Here is a 20199-nt window from a genome sequence, read left to right as displayed (position 1 = left end):
TTTGGATTCTTCAGGCTACGTTCTTCAGACGTCGCTGTGTGGGGTTGGATCAAGATTCAGCTTCAAAACAAAGATGGGAGAATTATTTTTTATATCCTGTTTAGCTACCTACCAATCTCAAGATTCCTCATGAGGTAATTGGTTAAGAGTTACAACCATTCTATGGCCCGGTCAATGTGCAAAAGACAGCTGCATGTGCTTCGCCTTACCAGAGATGCAGCTCAAACCAAAATCAAAGTATAAGGGGGTTTCTTTAAAAAAATGATTAAATTCATTTTAACCCTTACTTTAACAGGGTTTAACCCATTTATAAGACATTTTCACCAGTATCACCCCATTTAGGGATAGTTTGGGATAGGTGTGCCACATTTACCCTTTTTAAAATTTCAGGATGTTTTGTCAAGTGGGTCCCAGTTGTCAAGGTAAACATGGCTTGTCATGTCGACGAGTTTTCCTCTGCAACTGTTTTCTTCCACGCACATGCTCGCCTGGCTTGGTCTCCGGTTCGTCTCCGTGCACCCCGCGCGCCTGGTCCCTCGCCGTGTGCCTCTTCTGCAGTACATGGTCGAACCTGACCCCGTCATGCCCCGCCCATCTCCTCCCCTGCGAAGGAACCACCACGTCAATCAGCTTAAGCACCCTCGGCCATTGCTTCTTCATCGTGGGCGAGAGCGAGGGGAGTGTGCGAGAGTGGTGCGCCTCGAGTCGGGTCGTGGTGCGACCTAGCCAACCGGTGCGGTGAGCCGGACCAGGCAAGTCACGTGTACCCAAACTGTTAGGCCCCGCTTGACAGAACATGCTAAATTTCTTTAAAAGGGTAAAATGTGGCACAGTTTTCCCTAAATAGGTTAATGTAGGTGAAAATATCCTGGACAACTGGGACTATAAACGTGTATAAACCTGGATTTACTCTTTAAAAGATAAGTTTGCTGGTTTAAGAGCTTCCAGCTTGAATTTTGGCCACATTTACTCTCTAGTTAAAGCTTAATCGTTGCTTACATCCTGAATTTTCAGCCTCGGAACCTCTCCAGAAGTTTTGAATTCAAATTTGGAGTTTTAAATTTGGAGTCTCGTTCCAATGTTTGTTCCTTATGGGGAAGAATGCACTTACAGAACAAGGGAAGGTGGCTGTTTATGTTTTTTAGACAATGACAGGCTTTCCCTCCTTGTTGTCGCATCTAGACGGTGCAATCGAGTACAAAGAGTTTCTCTAGGCCTATGCATTGACAAGCAAAACAACCCAATACAAACAAAAATTGGTTCGACAACACAATTGAACACCAGGTTCATATAGTCGAATATGTTCAAGGACAAGATGAGAATAATGTCATGCAATAGGCTCCAAACTAGTTCCCTGCGCCTGCTTTCAAGGTCCAACAAGACCAATATCAATGCAAGTTTTGTCCCTTATACTGAGCAGAGCGAATGCTAATGGAACAACTAGCCATAGGATTAAGAACAATAGTCAATTTGGGCGAAGCAATTAACTAGTGATTACTCAATCTTGTACTCCTTGACATTCATGCTACTACCATCCAGTTGCATACAGCTCAATTTACTGTACTAAACAGTAACATGCTTTTTTTTGCGGGAAAAACTTTCAATCTATTCATCTTCAATCATGGTAGTACAACGAACACTAGAAATAATAAAATTACATCCAGATCCGTAGACCACTTAGCGACGACTACAAGCACTGAAGCGAGCCGAAGGCGCGCCGCTGTCATCGCCCCTCCCTTGCCGGAGCCGGGCAAACGTTGTTGTAGTAAACAGTCGGGAAGTCGTCGTGCTAAGGCCCCATGAAACCAACGCACCAGAACAGCAACCGCCACAGATGAAGAGTGTAGATCAAAAGAATCCAACCTGAAGACACACGAACAAAGACGACCGACGAACGGATCCGAGCAAATCCACCAAAGACAGATCCGCCGGAGACACACCTCCACACTCCCACCGTTGATGCTAGACGCATCACCGGAACGGGGGCTAGGCGGGGAGACCTTTATTCCATCTTCAGGGAGCCGCCGCCGTCTCGCCTTCCTGAGCAGGACACAAACCCTAACAAAGCTCAAAAACAGTTCTAAAAACGGAGCCCTCCCACCGGTAAGGGCCGAGATCCACTCCGCCTCCATGGCCCTAAGACCACCGGAGACGGGACGGACCGGCACCGGCGCCGGCGGGAGGCAAAGAATCCTAGTTTGTTTGGAGGCGGCGGCTGTAGCTAGGCGGAGAAACAGTAACATGCTTAGTACTGATCCCAAGCAAGTTCTATTACTTATGCTTGTATTTTAATTAAAAAAATCTGGGTTTTGTCTGCCTGTGCAAGATGATTCTAAAACAAATTAACATGTCATAGGTGCAAAGAAGATTTCTATCGTCTCTGGTTTCAAGCGGAGTGGAATCAGCCGATATCCGTGCGTGCTTTATTAAACTGTACCGGAACATGTTTTGACTGCGCCCATCCTTCCCAAGAAAGAAATAATATTGATGTGAGATAAAAAAATTCAAATGATAAGTGTCACATGTGTCACACGAAGCAATTCGGTCCTGATGTTTTTTACGACTAAAGTTGTCATTTGAAAAGAAAAAACAAACCCAAAAAAGCTGAAACTTGTCATCCAAAAAGAAAGTTGTCATGCTTGACAACTAAAGTTGTCATCTTCAAGTCACTAAATATGCCACAGTTTGTCTAATTCACATCTAGATGTTTTTTAAAAATGTCACATCTAAGCTTCCACAAATATATATTGCAACAACAAGAAACAAAAAAAAAACTAGGACAAAAAAAATAGACCACAAACAGAGTGAAAATCAGCTTAGATGTGACACAACTATGTCACATATAGATGTGTTCTAGACAGGCCCAATTTGCTATAAAAGACGTTCGAAGTTGCCATGTATTTGTGCTACACGTGTGGCACTTATCGGGGTCCTAAAATTTAAACTATTCAAGATCCCACTACATGAATGTTTCCTCATATCAAGTTTATGGGAATAGGGTATGGAAAGATGAACGAGCCTTAGGCTTTCACCCGAAGAGCTGGATCTGAGGGTGTGTATAGGATGGAATCCACGGTGGCGCCTCCAAAGAGGTGAAATGACGTCCACAGACATCCACGTCGTCGATCGGCAAGCTTTTGCCTAGAGCACCGCCCAACACCAACACCCCCACGCACAACACCTCGGCTAGTCCGCACACCTTCCACGAAGACACAACCCTAGAAGACCCCAAGAGCCACCACGCAACTCATCTCGCTACGAAGCAACATATGCGGGATAGATCCGACGAGCCCAACTGTGTCGGGTGGCCTATCACTCATGTCTGCCATGGACCCGCGGCAGGTGAACTGCTGGGTGTGCATCTACTGCCGGGGAGGCAAGGAACCCGTACGCCCCAACCGAATGCAACCAGAGGGGCCAGGACGACACCGTCTTTGGCAGCTGGAGTGACCGCCATAGGAGCTCGAAACTAGTTCAACGAAAATTGGTCACATTATAGTTCTGAAAATTGGTTACATTCTAGTTCTACGAAAAAAAACAAAAAAAATTTGTTTTCATTGAAATACCTCCCGCTTACTAAACGTGTGCTCTAACCAACTGAACTATGAAAGCTTTAGTTAACTTTTTCGGATTTTATTAATGTTTGTACTTCCAAAGATTAATCTTTTCCGTTTTGTGTAAACTAGGGGATATATTCGACTTCGTTGTTGTCTTGAAATTTTTCTGTACTGCATAAATCACTTATATTTTAAAAGTGTGTTTCATGCAGCGCGGCAAAAGTTTCACGCAATTCGTGTTGCTCTATTTTTGTCGCACAACACCCAAAGACCGGATATCTCTAATTGGTACATCAACACCAAAGCTATGGACTCAGAAAGTTGGACTAAGGATGGGGTGATAAATATGCTTGCCATCTCTCACGTAGTGTGTTCCTTCCAATCTTCATTTAATTTATGTATACCCATGTTTACGTATGCTTATGCAAAATTATTTGTTGCAACCTTGATAGCATGGTCGGGCAGATATCAAAGGCAACGATCGATGGTTTGGACATGCAAAAAGCAGAGAGATAAACTTCGTCTACTCAACAAAGGCAACGACTAATGGTTTAGACATGAAGAGGCGAGGTGGATAGATTGCACCTATGGATGTCAACCATGTAATAAGCGATAATATGGAATGCAATGCATGTATGTGAGTGATAATGATGAAATGCAATGTTGATAATATGCAATTGTGTAATGATATGTAATGTATGTGTGTATGCCATCATATGCAATGTTGATACTATCATGTCTATGTGTGTGCTGGCGCTATAGTTGGGGCTGCACTGCAGCACTACTAGCAGTACAATCACAATTGTCAAAGCCACCACCAGTAATAACTGGAGGGCCAAATCGAAGCAGCGTCAGTCGTGAGTATACGTGGACATAACTCGGGCTAGGCCGGGCTTCGGGCCGGGCCTAAAAAAGTCCGTAGCAGAAAACTTGGGCTCAGACCCAAGCCCGGCATGTCAGTGAAAAAGCCCGTCGGGCCTCTTCCCTAAAACGCACATATGTCAAACCCAGGCTTGGCCTGCCGTGTCATTCGGGCTCAAAACCTAGGCCTAGGCCTGGCCTGTGGGCAAGACCGGGCCGGGCCACGTCGGGCTCTTTCAGGCCGGGTCGGGTCAAGACAGGTTTCCCATGGCCAGGTATAGTGATGAGCTTCCCCTCACCATTGCTTCGATAGCAACACTGGCCATAGGTCGGCCAGTGGTGAACATTGATTGGTCGGATAACCGGTCGCTGATAACAATACTATGAATGAGATTGCTGCTTTGTTTGGATGCCCAGTATTATCATTCCCTTGCACATACCTTGGTCTTCCACTTTCTCTCCAAAGAATTAAGCATGGTATGCTATTGCCAGTTATTCATAGGGTTGACACAATATTATCTGATTGGCTTGCTACTTTTCTGTCTTGGGGAGGTCGCCTTACTTTGATTAATTCAGTGCTCGCCAGCATCCCCAGTTATTATATGACTTGTTTTCTATGGCCCAAGGAATCCATCGTAAATCTAGAAGGTTTGCTCCGAGCGTTTTTTTGGCAAGGCAAGAATTCTGTCAAGGGTGGCCTATGTTTGGTTTGCATGGGAGTATGTTTCTCTGCCAACATGTGTTGGTGGGCTGGGCGTAAGGGATATGACGGCTCACAATCAAGCATTGTTGTGTAAGTTCACCGCCAGGGTTCTGCATCACTCGGATGTCTCCTGTTATCAGTGGTTCGCCCATCAGTATTGTCCTAATCGTATATCACAGAGATCTGCCAGCAGAGACACCGCCATTTGGAAGGGTTTCAAGAATTGCATTCCACTGGTCATGGCCTCCTCACGTTGCTCTCTGGGAGGTGACAGGCTGATCTTGTTCTGACATGATAAATGGTTAGGGGTCGACCGGCTTCGCTTTGTACTGCAACTTTATATTCTTACACAAAAGACAACCTTTGCACCATTGCTTCTCAGTTCACTAATGGCTCTTGGGATATCCAGTTGCATTCTAACCTCTCAATCTCAGATGTTGAAGAGTTGCATCGTCTCAATTCTATACTGGTGGAGGTGCTACCAACTTCGGTTCATCCGGATCAACGACTCTCTTCTCTCTGTAACAAGGAGGTCAGTACTGCGTATACAAGCTCCTGAATTTCAGATGTGTGACCTGCGCGTTTCAGCATTGGATTTGGGATCCTATTATTCCTCTCAAGTATCGGATTTTTGGGACCTCTTGGATTTCATGCAACATGTTCATTTATGTTGGTCGTCATCCAAGAAAGTGCATGTTCTTTCTGCGGCTTGCACCGTCCCACTATGGCATGCCAGGAATGACAGGATCTTCCATCATAAGCATTGGTCACCTTCTTACACCACAATATGCAGCTCAATTCCTATCACTTTGGATGAATAGAGCGAGACAGCCGGAGGACGGAGCGTCTTTAACTTTTTGGTGCATAAGCTTGGTTCCTAGCATAAGTTCCTAACTGCGGCCATGTATTTCCTCTCCGTTCTTCTTCCCTCTGTTTTTCTACTTTGCTCAGGCAGCTTATGGCCTCTGCACCACGGTGCGTAACATAAGCTTCATGTAATTGACCTTTGGTCCTTGGGCTACGGCCTATTTTGAAATATATAAGGTAGAGCGAGATCTACCTTTTCATTTCAATAAAAAAACTGATCGGAATTCACCGACGGGTCACATGGTGGTTTTTGACCTGTGAGTGTTGACTAACCTTTGTAGTAGTGTGAATCGAGCTCCACTGGAAAAAAAAACCCTTAAGTTATGTTCGCACATAAATATACTTGGCGTAATTAGGAGTGCTAGGATGTGCTTAAGAAAAGGAATGATTTTTTTTTATGAAGCGCAGGTGAACTGCGTTTGCATTATGAGAAGACTAGTCTGTACAAAAGCAACCAAAACGGCTGCGTAAAGAGAAGAGAAAAGAAAAGGAATGATAGGACCACAAAACCAGGTGTTGCTTGATCGTGTCTTTCTCCTCACAGGGACGCATGAGCATGCACGATAATATTTTTTGTCAGTTCAATTCATACACACTTAAAACCAAGCATCAACATGAACCCGATGTCCAAAATCAACCAGTACATATACCACTACAACCTATCGTGCTCTGTTACTCCACTTTCCTCTTCCTTCAGTCAATAGTAAAGCTTTGATGCTCAGTGTTAGAGTAATTAACGCCAGACTGTAAAGCACGCAAGTAAACTGACACGGTAGGCAAACTGCCGCTTTAGTGAGTTCCTTATCCTCTTATGCTGCTCTACATATACATCTACAGTGCCATGCGCCCATCAGGGCACAACAAATTACTATAGTTGAAACCGCCATGGTTGAGGTGACGTCGTGGGTGGAGGACGTGGAGAAGATGCTGCTGGAAGAGCACGAGCCATCATCGGAGGTGGAGCAATGGCGGAAGCACTCGATCTACCGTGTCCCGGCGCGCATCAAGAGGCTAAACGGCGACGCCTACAAGCCGCAGACGGTGTCCCTGGGCCCCTTCCACCACGGCGACCCCGACCTGCTGCCCATGGAGAAGCACAAACGCAGGGCGCTGCTGCGCCTGCTCCGGCGGGCCGGCAGGCCGCTCCGGGACCTCGTCGCCGCCGTGGGGGAGGTGGAGGAGCAGCTGCGGGCGGCGTACGTCGGCCTCGGCGACGAGTGGCGCGACGGTGGCGGGGAACGGTTCGTGGAGATGATGATCGTGGACGGCTGCTTCTTGCTCGAGGTGATGAGGACGGCGGCGGCCGCCGGGCGGAGGTATGCCGTCCACTCAGATTACGCGCCCAATGACCCTGTCTTCAGCTGGCATGGCTTGCTGTACATAGCGCCGTATGTCCAGCGCGACATGCTCATGGTCGAGAACCAGCTGCCCCTACTCGTGCTCCACAGGATCGCCGCTGCAGCTGAAGGTGGAAAAACATCGGTACGTATAGAGCCCAATTCGTATATATACAAATTACTTATTCCTACATGATCCTGAGTCTTTGGCTAACCATTATGTGCGTCTTGGATGGCTAGACCTATGTCATGATCAACAGGATGGTGCTGAACTTCCTTGGCGTGGCAGACGCTGACAGGCACCCAGCGGCAGTGCCCCACCTGGGGCTCCACCCACTCGACATCTACCGCCGGAGTCTACTACTCCATACCACCGGCAGGACAGAGCGCAACGTACAGGTCGAAGAGCCGGCGGCGAAGCCCGCGGACGTCCGCTCCGCGCGGAAGCTCCACGAAGCCGGCATCCGGTTCCGGCACAGCGGGCGGGCGGACTGCCTCTGCGACGTCCGGTTCCGGGGCGGCACCCTCACCATGCCGCAGCTCTTCGTGGACGACTCCACCGAGTACAAGCTCCTGAACCTGATGGCGTTCGAGGCCCTGCACGTCGGCGCCGGCAACGACGTGACCGCCTACGTGTTCTTCATGCGGAGCATCGTCGGCTCCGTGGACGACGTGCGGCTGCTGCGGAGCAAGGGGATCGTCCGGAGCGAGTGGGTGGACGGCGACGAGACGGTGGTGCGGCTGCTCAACGACATGACCAGGGACGTGGTCTGCGACGAGGCGTCGCCGCTCTGCGCCCTGCACGGCGAGGTGGAGGCCTACTGCCGGAGCAACCTGCGCGTGTTCCTGCACGTGTCCTGGTACTACCTCAAGCGCACCTACTTCGGGAACCCGTGGACGTTCCTCTCCCTCGCCGCCGGCATCCTGCTCCTCATCACCGACATCATCCAGACCGTCTATTCCGTCCTTTCTTACGAAGTACAGGGAAAGAGACAGTATCATAATCATAAGTAGCGGGGCTAAACGTACCTGAGCTCCCAACTGTTAGCGTAAAAACAAGTGAAGTACGAGACACCATGTTATTGTATATCTTGTCAGATCTTAGATGCGTTGATCACAACGTATATATCAAATGATTCAACAAAATTCTAGAGCTAGCAGAGAGCTTACAAACAAGGCAAATTTTAACCACAGTAGCTAAATGTCAATCGACTGACTATAGTTATTTTGGTCAGTCGATTTTGAATGAAGGAAGGAGAAGGAAGGGACTCGCCGGAGGGTTACCCATTATCTATCTTAGAGTTTAGAGGGGGGGTGGTGGTGGGGATTCGCCGGAGAAAAACACTAGACGCCGGTGTAGAGGGGTGGCCGGAGGCGTTGGCAAGACCGACTGGCAACCCAAATAGTAAACTTAATGTGGCTCGATGATCACCTGCTTCATAAGATCAAGGGTTAATTATCCTTTTGCCCTCAGTGGTGTCCGTGTGCTCAGTTTTGCCCTCAGATATGAATTGTGCTCAGTTTTGCCCCTAGTCCATGCACAACTACTATGACGAGGCCAAACGGCCATATTTGAGTCCATTCCGTCCGCCGGCGTTAGTGGTTGTGGGTCCGGAGCTTACACGTTGGACCGCGTGGACGTGGGTCCGGAGCTGACATGTAGGCCCGTGCAACTAAATCCCCAAATCATTCATAGGATTCTAGCTCACTCTGCCCATCCGCCGGACGGCTGTCCTGCGCCGCCGCCGCCGCCACCTGCGTCGCGGCCAGCACCTGCCCCGCCACCAGCTGCACGGCCTGCTCCGCCGCTACCGTCCTGCGCCTACGCTCCACGGCTACCTGCGACGCCTGCCACCTTCCTGCGACGCCACGGGTGGGGCGCCCACCACCTGCTCGACCCACGGCGCGGCCACCAGGTGAAGTACGGGAGGTTATTGTATATCTTGTCAGATCTTAGATCTTAGATGTGTTGATCACAACGTATATATCAAATGAATCAGCAAAATTCTAGAGCTAGCGGAGAGCTTACAAACAACGCAAATTTTAACCACAGTAGCTAAATGTCAATCGACTGACTTTAGTTATTGTGGTTAGTCGATTTTGAATGAAGGAAGGAGAAGGAAGGGGCTCGCCGGAGGGTTACCCATTATCTATCTTAGGGTTGAGGGTAGTGGCGGTGGTGGGGATTCGCCGGAGAAAAACACTAGACGACGGTGTAGAGGGGTGGCCGGAGGCGATGGCAAGACCGACTGGCAAGGCAAATAGTAAACTTAACGTAGCTTGATGATCACCTGCTCCATAAGATCAATCTCCCTTTGCTTCTTGAGAGGCATCCACTTCTGCAATAAAAGATTGCATTTGAATATGCAGTCGGCAGGGTGAAAAGGGAAAATGGCCTCGATAGTAATTGTGTTAAGAACGTGCCAAATGGCCCATAGGAGTGCCCCAACACATCGCCACATCACATGCTTGACCGTTCCTGTCAATGTGGGGGCCCACCGTTAAGGCCATAATTTCTATTTTGCCATTCTGATGCGAGTCACTTGTGGGCCCACCTGGAGTGCTCGATAGTGGCACATTCCAAATATTTCGATAGAGTGGTCAATATTGACATGTACGTAGATAATTATTTGACAGGTAAATCCCCTTTCTTCCCACCACTTCCAGTAACGTCAACCCCTGCTCATCCGCCGGCGCCGCCCCTGGGTCGCTACTCCTGATCACCAATGCCTCCTACCGCACGGCCTCCCTCGCACCCGATTGGGACTGCGGCAATGGACGGCGGCCTCTGGAGGCGGCAATGCCTTCACTAGCCTCACAAAGTTGTTGATGGTATTTCCATATTTCTCTATTTCATCTTCTCTGAACTAGTTATATTATTGCCTTGTTTTAAACATCTCTTTATCTTTTCAGGGTCCTAGTGAAATTGATGATATGATCTTCTTTAGGGCTCTATTTTAGTACCTGCAGCTAGAGAAGAGGATAGTTTGTTCTTTGGGGATAAAGTCAGTGATAAGTAGTTTGGTAATTGATGGTTTTTGGTTATTTGGTGATAAAGAGCTGTTCAAAAGATAGATTCGTAATTGTTGCTACATGACATGCTATTTTGTTCTTTTGGGATGATAGTGTTGAGCACTTGCTGGAAAAAAAAACTGTGCTAATTGATGGCTTTTTGGTGGATATTCAGCGATCATGTTTATTTGTACAAATACATTTGCGGCAGTAGTAGTAGTTTCCGTTGGAGATTATTTTGGTTATTTGCAGCATGAGGCTGTCCAAAGTACTGAAGTGAAAATGCTTGTTCAATTATTATGCTTTTATATGTTCCTGAATTGTACGGTGGTGCTAAAATGTACTGAACTGAATCGGTGCATGGGGGAAAAAAGCAGCCGTCGGATTCTGCAAGTTGGAGAATCTGCGCCGGGCTGCTTGGGCGTGGGGAGGTCCAGCAGAAGACACCACACACCAGTACGCTCTTTTCGCAAACCATCAAAGTTCGTATTGCAATTTGACTATTCTTGGCAACTTACTCTGTTCTGCTTGGTATTTTTTTTTTTCAATTTACGCCCACTCAGGGCCCGCTTGGATTAGAAACACCAGGGAGGGAGCACGTAAAAAATGCTGTAGTCCCATTCCATAGACTACATACGGAGAAAAATGAGTGAACCTATAGTCTAAAAGGCGTCTATATACAATCAAATGTAGTCTCTATAGTGAAATCGCTAAAAAAGACTTATATTTAGGAACAAAGGGAGTAACTTTCATGATCCATTATAAGTTCATACGATGATATCTACTCCTACTTTAAAGCAAAGCAGAGACCGGCACCACAACGATCTGTCTTCAGCTCAGTAGCCGTTTCCATGACTGTAAGTCTGAAGACTGAAATGCATTAGACCACCAGTAAAACTGCCAGCAGACTTAAACCCCGTTCCCCAAAGAAACATTTGCACGCACTAGTGCAAGAAGGACGGGGGCAAACGAGTCCGCAATGACGGTGATATTGCAACAAAATCGATTCATGAGCTATATGCAACAGCATAAGGCAAGTCAACATACAAATACAGAGTTGGCTGCATACAAAGCCAACAGTTTACTGAGCCACAGCACCGGGTACACTGCGCGCTAGGGGTAAAAATCAGAGTGGCTACATACACTCCTTAATATTTAGAAAAAGGAGTGGATACATATGCCGACTGTAAAGCAAGCTATCCACACGTCGTGCTGGAACTATACCGGGTGTTAGAGCATGTCTAGTAGAACCATCAAACCCTCAAATTTTTAAAGCAGTTTTAAGGGTTGAGAAGTGCCACTTTTTGACACTTTTAAGGGTTGAAAAACAGGGGCAAATACTAGAACCCTTAAACCCAACCCTTAAACTGCTTTAAGGATTAGATTTGAGGGTTTTAGTCTTTGCCTCGACCCCAACCTATAAATCTATCATTTGACATGTCATAATTTATGACAACAAGAACACAATCAACTTCCAAACAAACTACCAAATGACAATCATTGATGCATGGTTTAATAGTTTACATCACAAAATCATCATCTTCCTCCTCTCATCGGCACCATCACCAAAAAGTTGCACCTCGGCGCCATCTCCTAGACCACAAGCGGGCTCCATCAAGCATCTCCATCGGCATCGGTGGAGTCGTGCACACCGCCATCACCACAACTACTCATCGGAGTGTCACCTCGAAAAGTAGAGGATGCAACACGGAACATCCTCTTCCTCTCTGCGATGTCCTCCTTGGTGTCCTTCCATCATTGCAATTGGTCTTGATCCATGTCCTTCTTGGACATCATAATGTGCTCTTTCTCTTCCACCATGAGTTCTTTCCATACAGGCCTCTTTGAGCTTGATCATCCTCTCCTCCAACTCGGCCTTGCGCTTTGCTTCTTCACGCTTTGCTTCAACTTGTGCAAGCTTGACCTCTTTCTTCTTCTCGGTGATAAGAAGCTTCGTCTCCAATGTCTTCGTTGTCAATTCCTCTCTTGCCTTCATCATGTGGTCCATCTTCACCCTTAGCTTGCCCTTCTTGGTTCCCTCGGGCTTGCCCAAGTTCCTCTCCTCCTCATCTTCACTATCATCCATCCTTAACATTGCCGACTTCTTGGGTGCGGTCTCTTGATCCCTCAACTTCCACTTGTCAAAGGTTTGAAGAATTGACCAAACATGCTTAAATGGGAATGGCTTGCCCTTGGAAGCGGCCATCTCCTTGTACCTCATGCCGGCAATTGTCTCCTATCAACCACACATAAATCACATAAGAACCCACCAATAGCATAGTGCACACACATAATCAAAATAGTGAAGAAATATGTACTCACATAGTCGCTCTCCACGGTTCCACTAGGTGGTGCATCCCTCACTTGGTCCATGGCCGCACTCCAACGAGCACAAGCAGGCTTGATCAACTCCCACCGGCCTTGAAGCGACCGGAAAGTGCGATGGATGAACCCACTATTCTTCGGCTTGATCCTACAATAGACGTCCTCGATCCTTTGCCAATACCGTTTACCGGTTTGATCGGTGCCGGTGGTTGCATCCATTCCCACAGCTGCCCAAGCACGAACCAAGAGGGCATCTTCCGGCTCGGTGTAGTTTGTCGACCGCGCGTGTGGGCGGGAAGCGGCGGTGAATGCCTCCTCCCCTATCTCGGCCACCTCCTCCTCGTCATCCCCTTCATCCTCCTCATCTTCCTCCAAGTCGTCACCAACCCTAAAGGGGTCTAGGGGCGGAGCTCCGAGGTCCACCTCCGCGTTTTGGAGAAGGTCCATGAACGAGGATGGGGTTGCCATTTCCTCGAACACCTCGTGCGCGGCGGGAGGAGGTTCGGCGACGGCGGCGGGCGGGGCCGCGGGCTTCTTCCGCGGCTTGTTCACGGCCGGGGACGAGCCGGCGACCTTGGAGGAAGCCCCTCGCGGCCCACGGGAGCCTGCCTTCGGCCAGCTCTTCTTGGGGGCGGGCGCGGCCGCCGGGGCGGGGACGGGGGCCGGGGCGGGAGCCGGGGAGGCGGTGCGAGGCCCGCCCGCCGCCGCTTGGCCCCGACGTGGGTCGCCGCCACCACGTCGGCGACGGTCCGGGCGGAGGCGGGGCCAGGGGCGGGGCCCGAGTCGGCCGGGGCGGGGGCGGGGCCCGAGTCAGGCGGGGCGGGCGCGGCGGCGGCGGAGGCCTCCATGGCCGGCGTGGGGCGAGGCGGCGGGAGGAGCAGGGGAGGCGGGATGAAACTTCCCTCCCGCGCGAGAGGAAAGTGAAGTGCGGGTTGGGGGGAGTTTTTCCTCTCAACCCTCACTTCTACAGGTGGGGAAACAGTTTGAGGGTTGGACCTCTAAATTTTTTTACGGGTTTGAGGGTTTAGAGGTTCTAGTCTACGGCTTTTTTTCAACAAAAACTGTAAAAAAGCAGTTATTTTTAGGGGTTTGAGGGCTCTACTAGACATGCTCTTAGAGAGGTAGCAACACACATTGGGGAATGAAACAAGAGCGTGCTCAATTTGTGCCAGCCAATCTTAATGCCCATGCTGTGCAAAATCACATCTTCTAGGTTCAAATAGACACTCAATTGCTTTATAATGCAGTAATTTGACGTCACCTACTACTGAATGCAGCACTTCCATTTCTAAAGGAAAAATTTCAACACTTGTCCCTGGCATTACATTGACTTCACTATGAGAATCACTAACATGATACATGATGCATCTTCACATACAAAAACAACCATTTTATCACATTGTCATGCAAGCAGAGCAAATTGGACAGATCTTTATGTTCTCATTTTGGAATTTTCACTATGACTTAATTTAAATAATTAAAAAAAAGAACTTTTGGACTGAGTATATAAAATAATACGAGTCAGCAAGTGGGGGTGCTTTAAAAATCTAGGGACACATGAATACACACTGTGTTGCAGTTTATGCTATTTCCATCAGATACTATTGCCCCTGGAGTATTACTGAAAGAGAATAACTTTTTCATCAGATACTATACATACATAAGAAATATATGAACAGCACAACGAAAATTGACACTATATTAAAAGCCAGCAAGGAGCACACTCCATTATCAATCAGCAAATGCAGTCCTGAAGATTGATTTGTGAACTATATTGAACAAGTAACTTAAGGCAATTAACACAGAATACAGAGTTAGCTGCATAACAAAACCAATGGGTTTCCAATCCATAACAATCAAGCTGCACTGATGATCTAGTAGACTAAGTGCTAAACGATCATAATAATGCACAAGTTGCTTCATAGAGTTACAAAAGCTCATAAGGATAAAAATCTAGCCTCACGCAGCAGCTAATTACTGCATTCTAACACTTTTTAACGACTATAAATCATGCTTAGTGAAAACAGAAACCCATTACGAATTTGTGAAGATGGGCATTGGTTCACTACCAAAATTTGGCTAGCCAATGTGTGGCAAAGCCCAGACTTGGCAAAAGCTGGCAACTTTATGTGAGGTTTGCAAGAAAATTTGGTAAACAAGAAATTACTAGACAATACTTGGCCAATGCCAAATATTAGCATGCCAATTTTTGGCATCAATCCAAGAATGCTCGATATCTCCATAGAAGAAAGCAGAAAGAAGAATCAGAACCAATTTCAGATCATCCAATATGTCCCTGGAATGCATTAGTTATTCAATCCATCGACTAGCAAGTAGCAAACTCAATCAATACTACTAACTATCAGAAACTGAGTAGCTACGAATCAACCTGTAACACTTCTTTTGATCATTTTTATCCGCCGTTGCATCGTTGTACATTGCTTTGTATATATGTTTAATTAGAAATACATTACAAAACTCTCCTGCTGTTTTGGTTCAAAATAAAAGGTTGCAACCTACAAACAGAACATCTTCAAGTGCAGAGCATTGCAAGAAATACATGGACAAACAGAATATGATTGAAATTTACAACAATAACCATTAACAATAGTATTCACTCCAACTGAATCTCCTCACCAACCCACAAGCAGGATCATAAAATATATTGATTTGTGAACTATATGCAACGAGTAACAATAACTACATAAGGCAAGTTAACATACAATACAGAGTTGGCAACATACCAAGCCAGCAGTCTTTCGAGACATAACGTACCAAGCCAGCAGTCTTTCGAGCCATAACAAACAATCTTCCGCGTGCAATGTATACTAGGCTTGGTCGACATTTCAGTGACAACCAATTTCACAAAATGCAGAGCAATTGACCTCATTTGGACACGAGCAGCATGTCAGGTTTACGCTGCTTGCTCGGCGTGTTTGGCTTGGAACTTGGCCTGGAGCTCGATGCGGTGCTTCCAGCTGTGCCGGAGGCTACCATTATTCCGGAAGCTGCAACAGCTGCTTCTTTAGCAGCCTTGCGTGCGCTTTTGTCAAGCTCAATCAAGCTCCGGGCTGCCAGGATTGCCTGTGGCACAAGGTCATGACATGCACGGGCATAGACAACCCGCACAGCTTCTGCGGCGGCATCCCGCACCTCCATTGGGTTCAGTGGCGCAAGCAAGCAGTGCCCAAGAACCCTCATCACTGGCTGCAGTAACTCCCACGGGAGCTGCACCCTTGCCTCCCTCACCTCCTCCTCCTTACCACAATTCTGGCCACTGCTGTCTCCATTGACACGCATCTTTGCCAATTCTTCCTCCAGGGCCTTCCCATTCCCATTCTCAGCATCGGTGGACAATGGCGACATGGAGCCCAGAGAATCCCCTTCCTCCACCTCCAACTCCTCATCAAGCTCAAAACGGCACCTGCAGTACTGCCCCGCCCACGCAGCCACCGCATTGCAGGCATCCACCTTGGATGCAGGGGGCATCTGCGCGATCTTGGCGTAGTAGGCCTCAAAGGCGACCCCTATAATCCCCGCGCGCTTGGTCGACTTCACTGCGGCCTGTGGCTCCAGCGGCGGCGACAGCACGCCCACCACCACATTTGCGGGAGGAGGGGGGATCGGCGGCGGGTGCGGCCGGCGAGGCGATCTCGAGCTGGGGCTGGACTGCGGAGTGTGGTACAGGGAGGGGACGGAGAGGTCAGGGACATGGACAAGCACGGGCTTTCCCTGGCGGCTCTTGGCCTCGGAGGAGTAGACGGCGAGGAGGACGGCCTCGAAGCCAGAGAGCGAGGATGGGAGCGCGGGGGGCAGGCGGAGGAGGTAGAGCGACGAGAGGAGCGGGAGGAAGGCGAGCGCGGCGAGGCGGAGGTCGGGGTCCTGGGAGAGGAGCGTGTCGTAGAGCCAGTGGCAGGCGGGGTCGTCGGCGCCGCCGCCCGCGCGGAGCGCCCCGGAGAGGGCGTCGTAGGCGGCGGCGGAGCGGAGGAGGGCGCGGGCGGGGCGGTCGGAGTCCGCGAGCGCCGAGACGCCGGGGGAGACCTCGGGCGGGAGGATGGAGGCGAGCGCGAGGATGCGGGAGCGCGCCTGGGAGACGGACTCCCACCAGGACGGGGTGGCCGGGTCGGCCGCCGACGCGGCGGCGGAGGCCGGGGAGAATCCGGAGGGGGAGGCGACGGCTCCGGCGGAGGCGGCCGGGGAGGTAGGCATGGCTGGCTGGCTGGCTGGCTTGCCGGCGGCGGAGAAGACGAGATGAGATTTGGAGTCGTCCTCTCTCCCACCCACCCTGTGTTTCAGCTCTGGAATGGGCCTTTTGGTGGTTCCGTGTTTCGGGAGGGGCTATTTTGTAAGTTGGAACAAGTTGTTGGCAGTTGTGCAGATACGGATGGTCAATGGGCAGACAGCTCAAGGGAAGGGAAAGGGAGCCGGCGTTCTACGTCGCTGCGCGCACTCCACCGCCAACTTCCCAATTCCCCAGCGTGTCTTTTTTATTTATTCTTTAAAAAGTTTCAACCAAATGTTGACAAAAGTACTGACCTAAACTTAACGTTTCACTATAGCCTTCGGGGACATCCGATAAAATTGAAACGATATAGAGAAGATTAGCACGGTCCCTGTGTAAGAATGACACGCATAAATCGAGACTGTAACCTACGAATATGCATGTGCCATGCTCAAAAAAGAATATGCATGTGCCGAGGTGGAGGGCACGATAGCGAGGGCCACTTCTTTTTTCATAAGGGCAACGCCGACCCTCAGAACTCCTGCAATTGTCCGGACCGTGCTATTCGGACCATGGAAGTCATCCAACACAGTCTTGTATCGGTTTGCAGCGCGGTTCGGACGTGTTTTCTCCCGTAAACAGGAGACAAACGTGGGGAGATTTGCGGGAGTCCGGACCGATCCCATGCCCGCTTCTGACCGCCCTGGCCTATCAAAAATCCCTTCCCCTCCCGTGTGCGCTTCTTGTCGGGCGCCAGCTGGTCGCATTCATGCCGCTCCACATTGAAAGCGGCTCAGGGCGGACGCGACCTCTAACTGCCTCGGTCATTGAAGCGGGGCGCCGGCCGAGGGCGCCGCCCACTGCGCGCCCGACTGAACACGCCTCGCCGCCTCATTCAAACGCCTTCATTAAACCCGTGTGGAAGCCGAGAAACCTACTCCGGCCACACGTCCGTTCATGAGCGGGTCGGCATTAAACGCAATGTCGGCCGAGCTCCTCCCGATTTAAACGAGGTCAAACGCCAAGAATTGTACCCCTCCGCCACTCCCCCATCTCCTCCTTCACCATTTTCTCCACTCTTCTGATGGCTTCCGAAGAGCAGTTCTCCGGCATACAAGCCGGCTGGGTGGCCCTCCGAGTCCGCCGGATACAAGCGAGGCGGCTTGCTCCTCCTGCTCCTCCCCTAGCCCGACGGAGCCAGTTGCCTCCAAAAGTCGACGCGTGGTTCAACAACTCGCCGCTCGAAGCCAGCTCGTGGAGGAGTGGCGAGTTGCTCCATCTCGGCACGGCGGCATGGGCATCGCCGGATCCAATGTCTGTGACCGCGCCATCTGCCATCAACGCGCGCGTAACCGCGCCATGCACGCAGAGAAAGAAGCTGCCTACGTGGATGTCGACGAGGTGGCGGCCCGCACGTGCGCGCCCGCCGCCATCATCGAAGAGAAGCAGAACACGGGAGGCCACTGCCGCTTGGGTCCCAGGAAGGCCACCGTTGGTGACCCAGCCGATTCTCCTTTATCTCAGACCATCCTGGGCACCCGCCTGAGCTCCACGGAAGCACCCTTCCCCTCCGGTTGAAGCTCCCTCTTTGCCGCTGCCATGAGTGGCACAGCCGAACATAAGGAAGATACGGGGGAAGAATATCCCTCCGGGGCTCTCAACAGTCCGGTTAGCGGGCTGTCGGACATGGGTAAGATAAAGGGATCCGCCGCGGCCGGTCGTAGACTAGTGTAGTGTATCCTGTCGTGGGAGTGGAGCTCCGCGCGACCGTACGTGCACATAATTTTACCTTTTTAGTTGAAAATATGTCCAAAATGTAACCCTTTTCGTCCGGTTTTGATGTCTACTACGCAACCTTCTTCTTGTAGACGTTGTTGGGCCTCCAAGTGCAGAGGTTTGTAGGACAGTAGCAAATTTCTCTCAAGTGGATGACCTAAGGTTTGTCAATCCGTGGGAGGCATAGGATGAAGATGGTCTCTCTCAAACAACCCTGCAACCAAATAACAAAGAGTCTCTTGTGTCCCCAACACACCCAATACAATGGTAAATTGTATAGGTGCACTAGTTCGGCGAAGAGATGGTGATACAAGTGCAATATGGATGATAGATATAGGTTTTTGTAATCTGAAATTATAAAAACAGCAAGGTAACAAGTAATAAAAGTGAGCGAAAACGGTATTGCAATGCTTTAAAACAAGGCCTAGGGTTCATACTTTCACTAGTGCAAGTTCTCTCAACAAGGATAACATAATTAGATCATATAACTATCCCTCAACATGCAACAAAGAGTCACTCCAAAGTCACTAATAGCGGAGAACAAACGATGAGATTATTGTAGGGTACGAAACCACCTCAAAGTTATTCTTTCTGATCGATCTATTCAAGAGTCCGTAGTAAAATAACATGAAGATATTCTTTCCGTTTGATCTATCCTAGAGTTCGTACTAGAATACACCTTAAGGCACACATCAACCAGAACCCTCATGTCACCTAGATACTCCATTGTCACCTCAAGTATCCGTGGGTATGATTATATGATATGCATCACACAGTCTCAGATTCATCTATTCAACCAACACAAAGAACTTCAAAGAGTGCCCCAAAGTTTCTACCGGAGAGTCAAGACGAAAACGTGTGCCAACCCCTATTCATAAGTTCACAAGGTCACTGAACCCGCAAGTTGATCACCAAAACATACATCAAGTAGATCATGTGAATATCCCATTGTCACCACAGATAAGCACATGCAAGACATACATCAAGTGTTCTCAAATCCTTAAAGACTCAATCTGATAAGATAACTTCAAAGGGAAAACTCAATCCATTACAAGAGAGTCGAGGGGGAGAAACATCATAAGATCCAACTATAATAGCAAAGCTCGCGATACATCAAGATCGTGCCAAATCAAGAACACGAGAGAGAGAGAGAGAGATCAAACACATAGCTACTGGTACATACCCTCAGCCCCGAGGGTGAACTACTCCCTCCTCGTCATGGAGAGTGCCGGGATGATGAAGATGGCCACCGGTGATGGATCCCCCCTCCAGCAGGGTGCCGGAACAGGGTCCCGATTGGTTTTTGGTGGCTACAGAGGCTTGCGGCGGCGGAACTCCCGATCTAGGTTCTGTTCTGGAAGTTTGGGGATATATAAGAGGTGTTGGCGTCGGGAACAAGTCAGGGGGTCCACGAGGCAGCCACGAGGTAGGGGCGCGCGCCCAGGGGGGTAGGGCACGCCCTCCACCCTCGTGGTGGCCTCGGGACTCTTCTGGTCCATCTCCGATGCTCCGTGGGCTTCTTCTGGTCCAAAAATAATC

At 49.3% G+C, this 20199-nt stretch overlaps 1 protein-coding gene and 1 pseudogene across 1 annotated transcript; one reads left to right on the top strand and one right to left on the bottom strand.

Moving 5' to 3' along the window:
- Positions 1-15223: 15223 nt before the first annotated feature.
- Positions 15224-17001, bottom strand: LOC123096404 (uncharacterized). The gene has a single exon (XM_044518142.1). It carries the CDS (start codon positions 16869-16871, stop codon positions 15549-15551), a length of 1323 nt encoding a protein of 440 aa, XP_044374077.1. The 5' UTR covers positions 16872-17001; the 3' UTR covers positions 15224-15548.
- A 208-nt stretch (positions 17002-17209) lies between these two features.
- On the top strand, positions 17210-17321 carry LOC123100977 (uncharacterized; annotated as a pseudogene).
- Positions 17322-20199: the final 2878 nt, after the last annotated feature.

Source organism: Triticum aestivum, chromosome 4D (assembly GCF_018294505.1).
Source record: "Triticum aestivum cultivar Chinese Spring chromosome 4D, IWGSC CS RefSeq v2.1, whole genome shotgun sequence".
Taxonomy (NCBI): Eukaryota; Viridiplantae; Streptophyta; class Magnoliopsida; order Poales; family Poaceae; genus Triticum; species Triticum aestivum.
The sequence above is the reverse complement of the archived record's forward strand: the minus strand, read 5'-3'. Positions and strand labels throughout refer to the sequence as shown.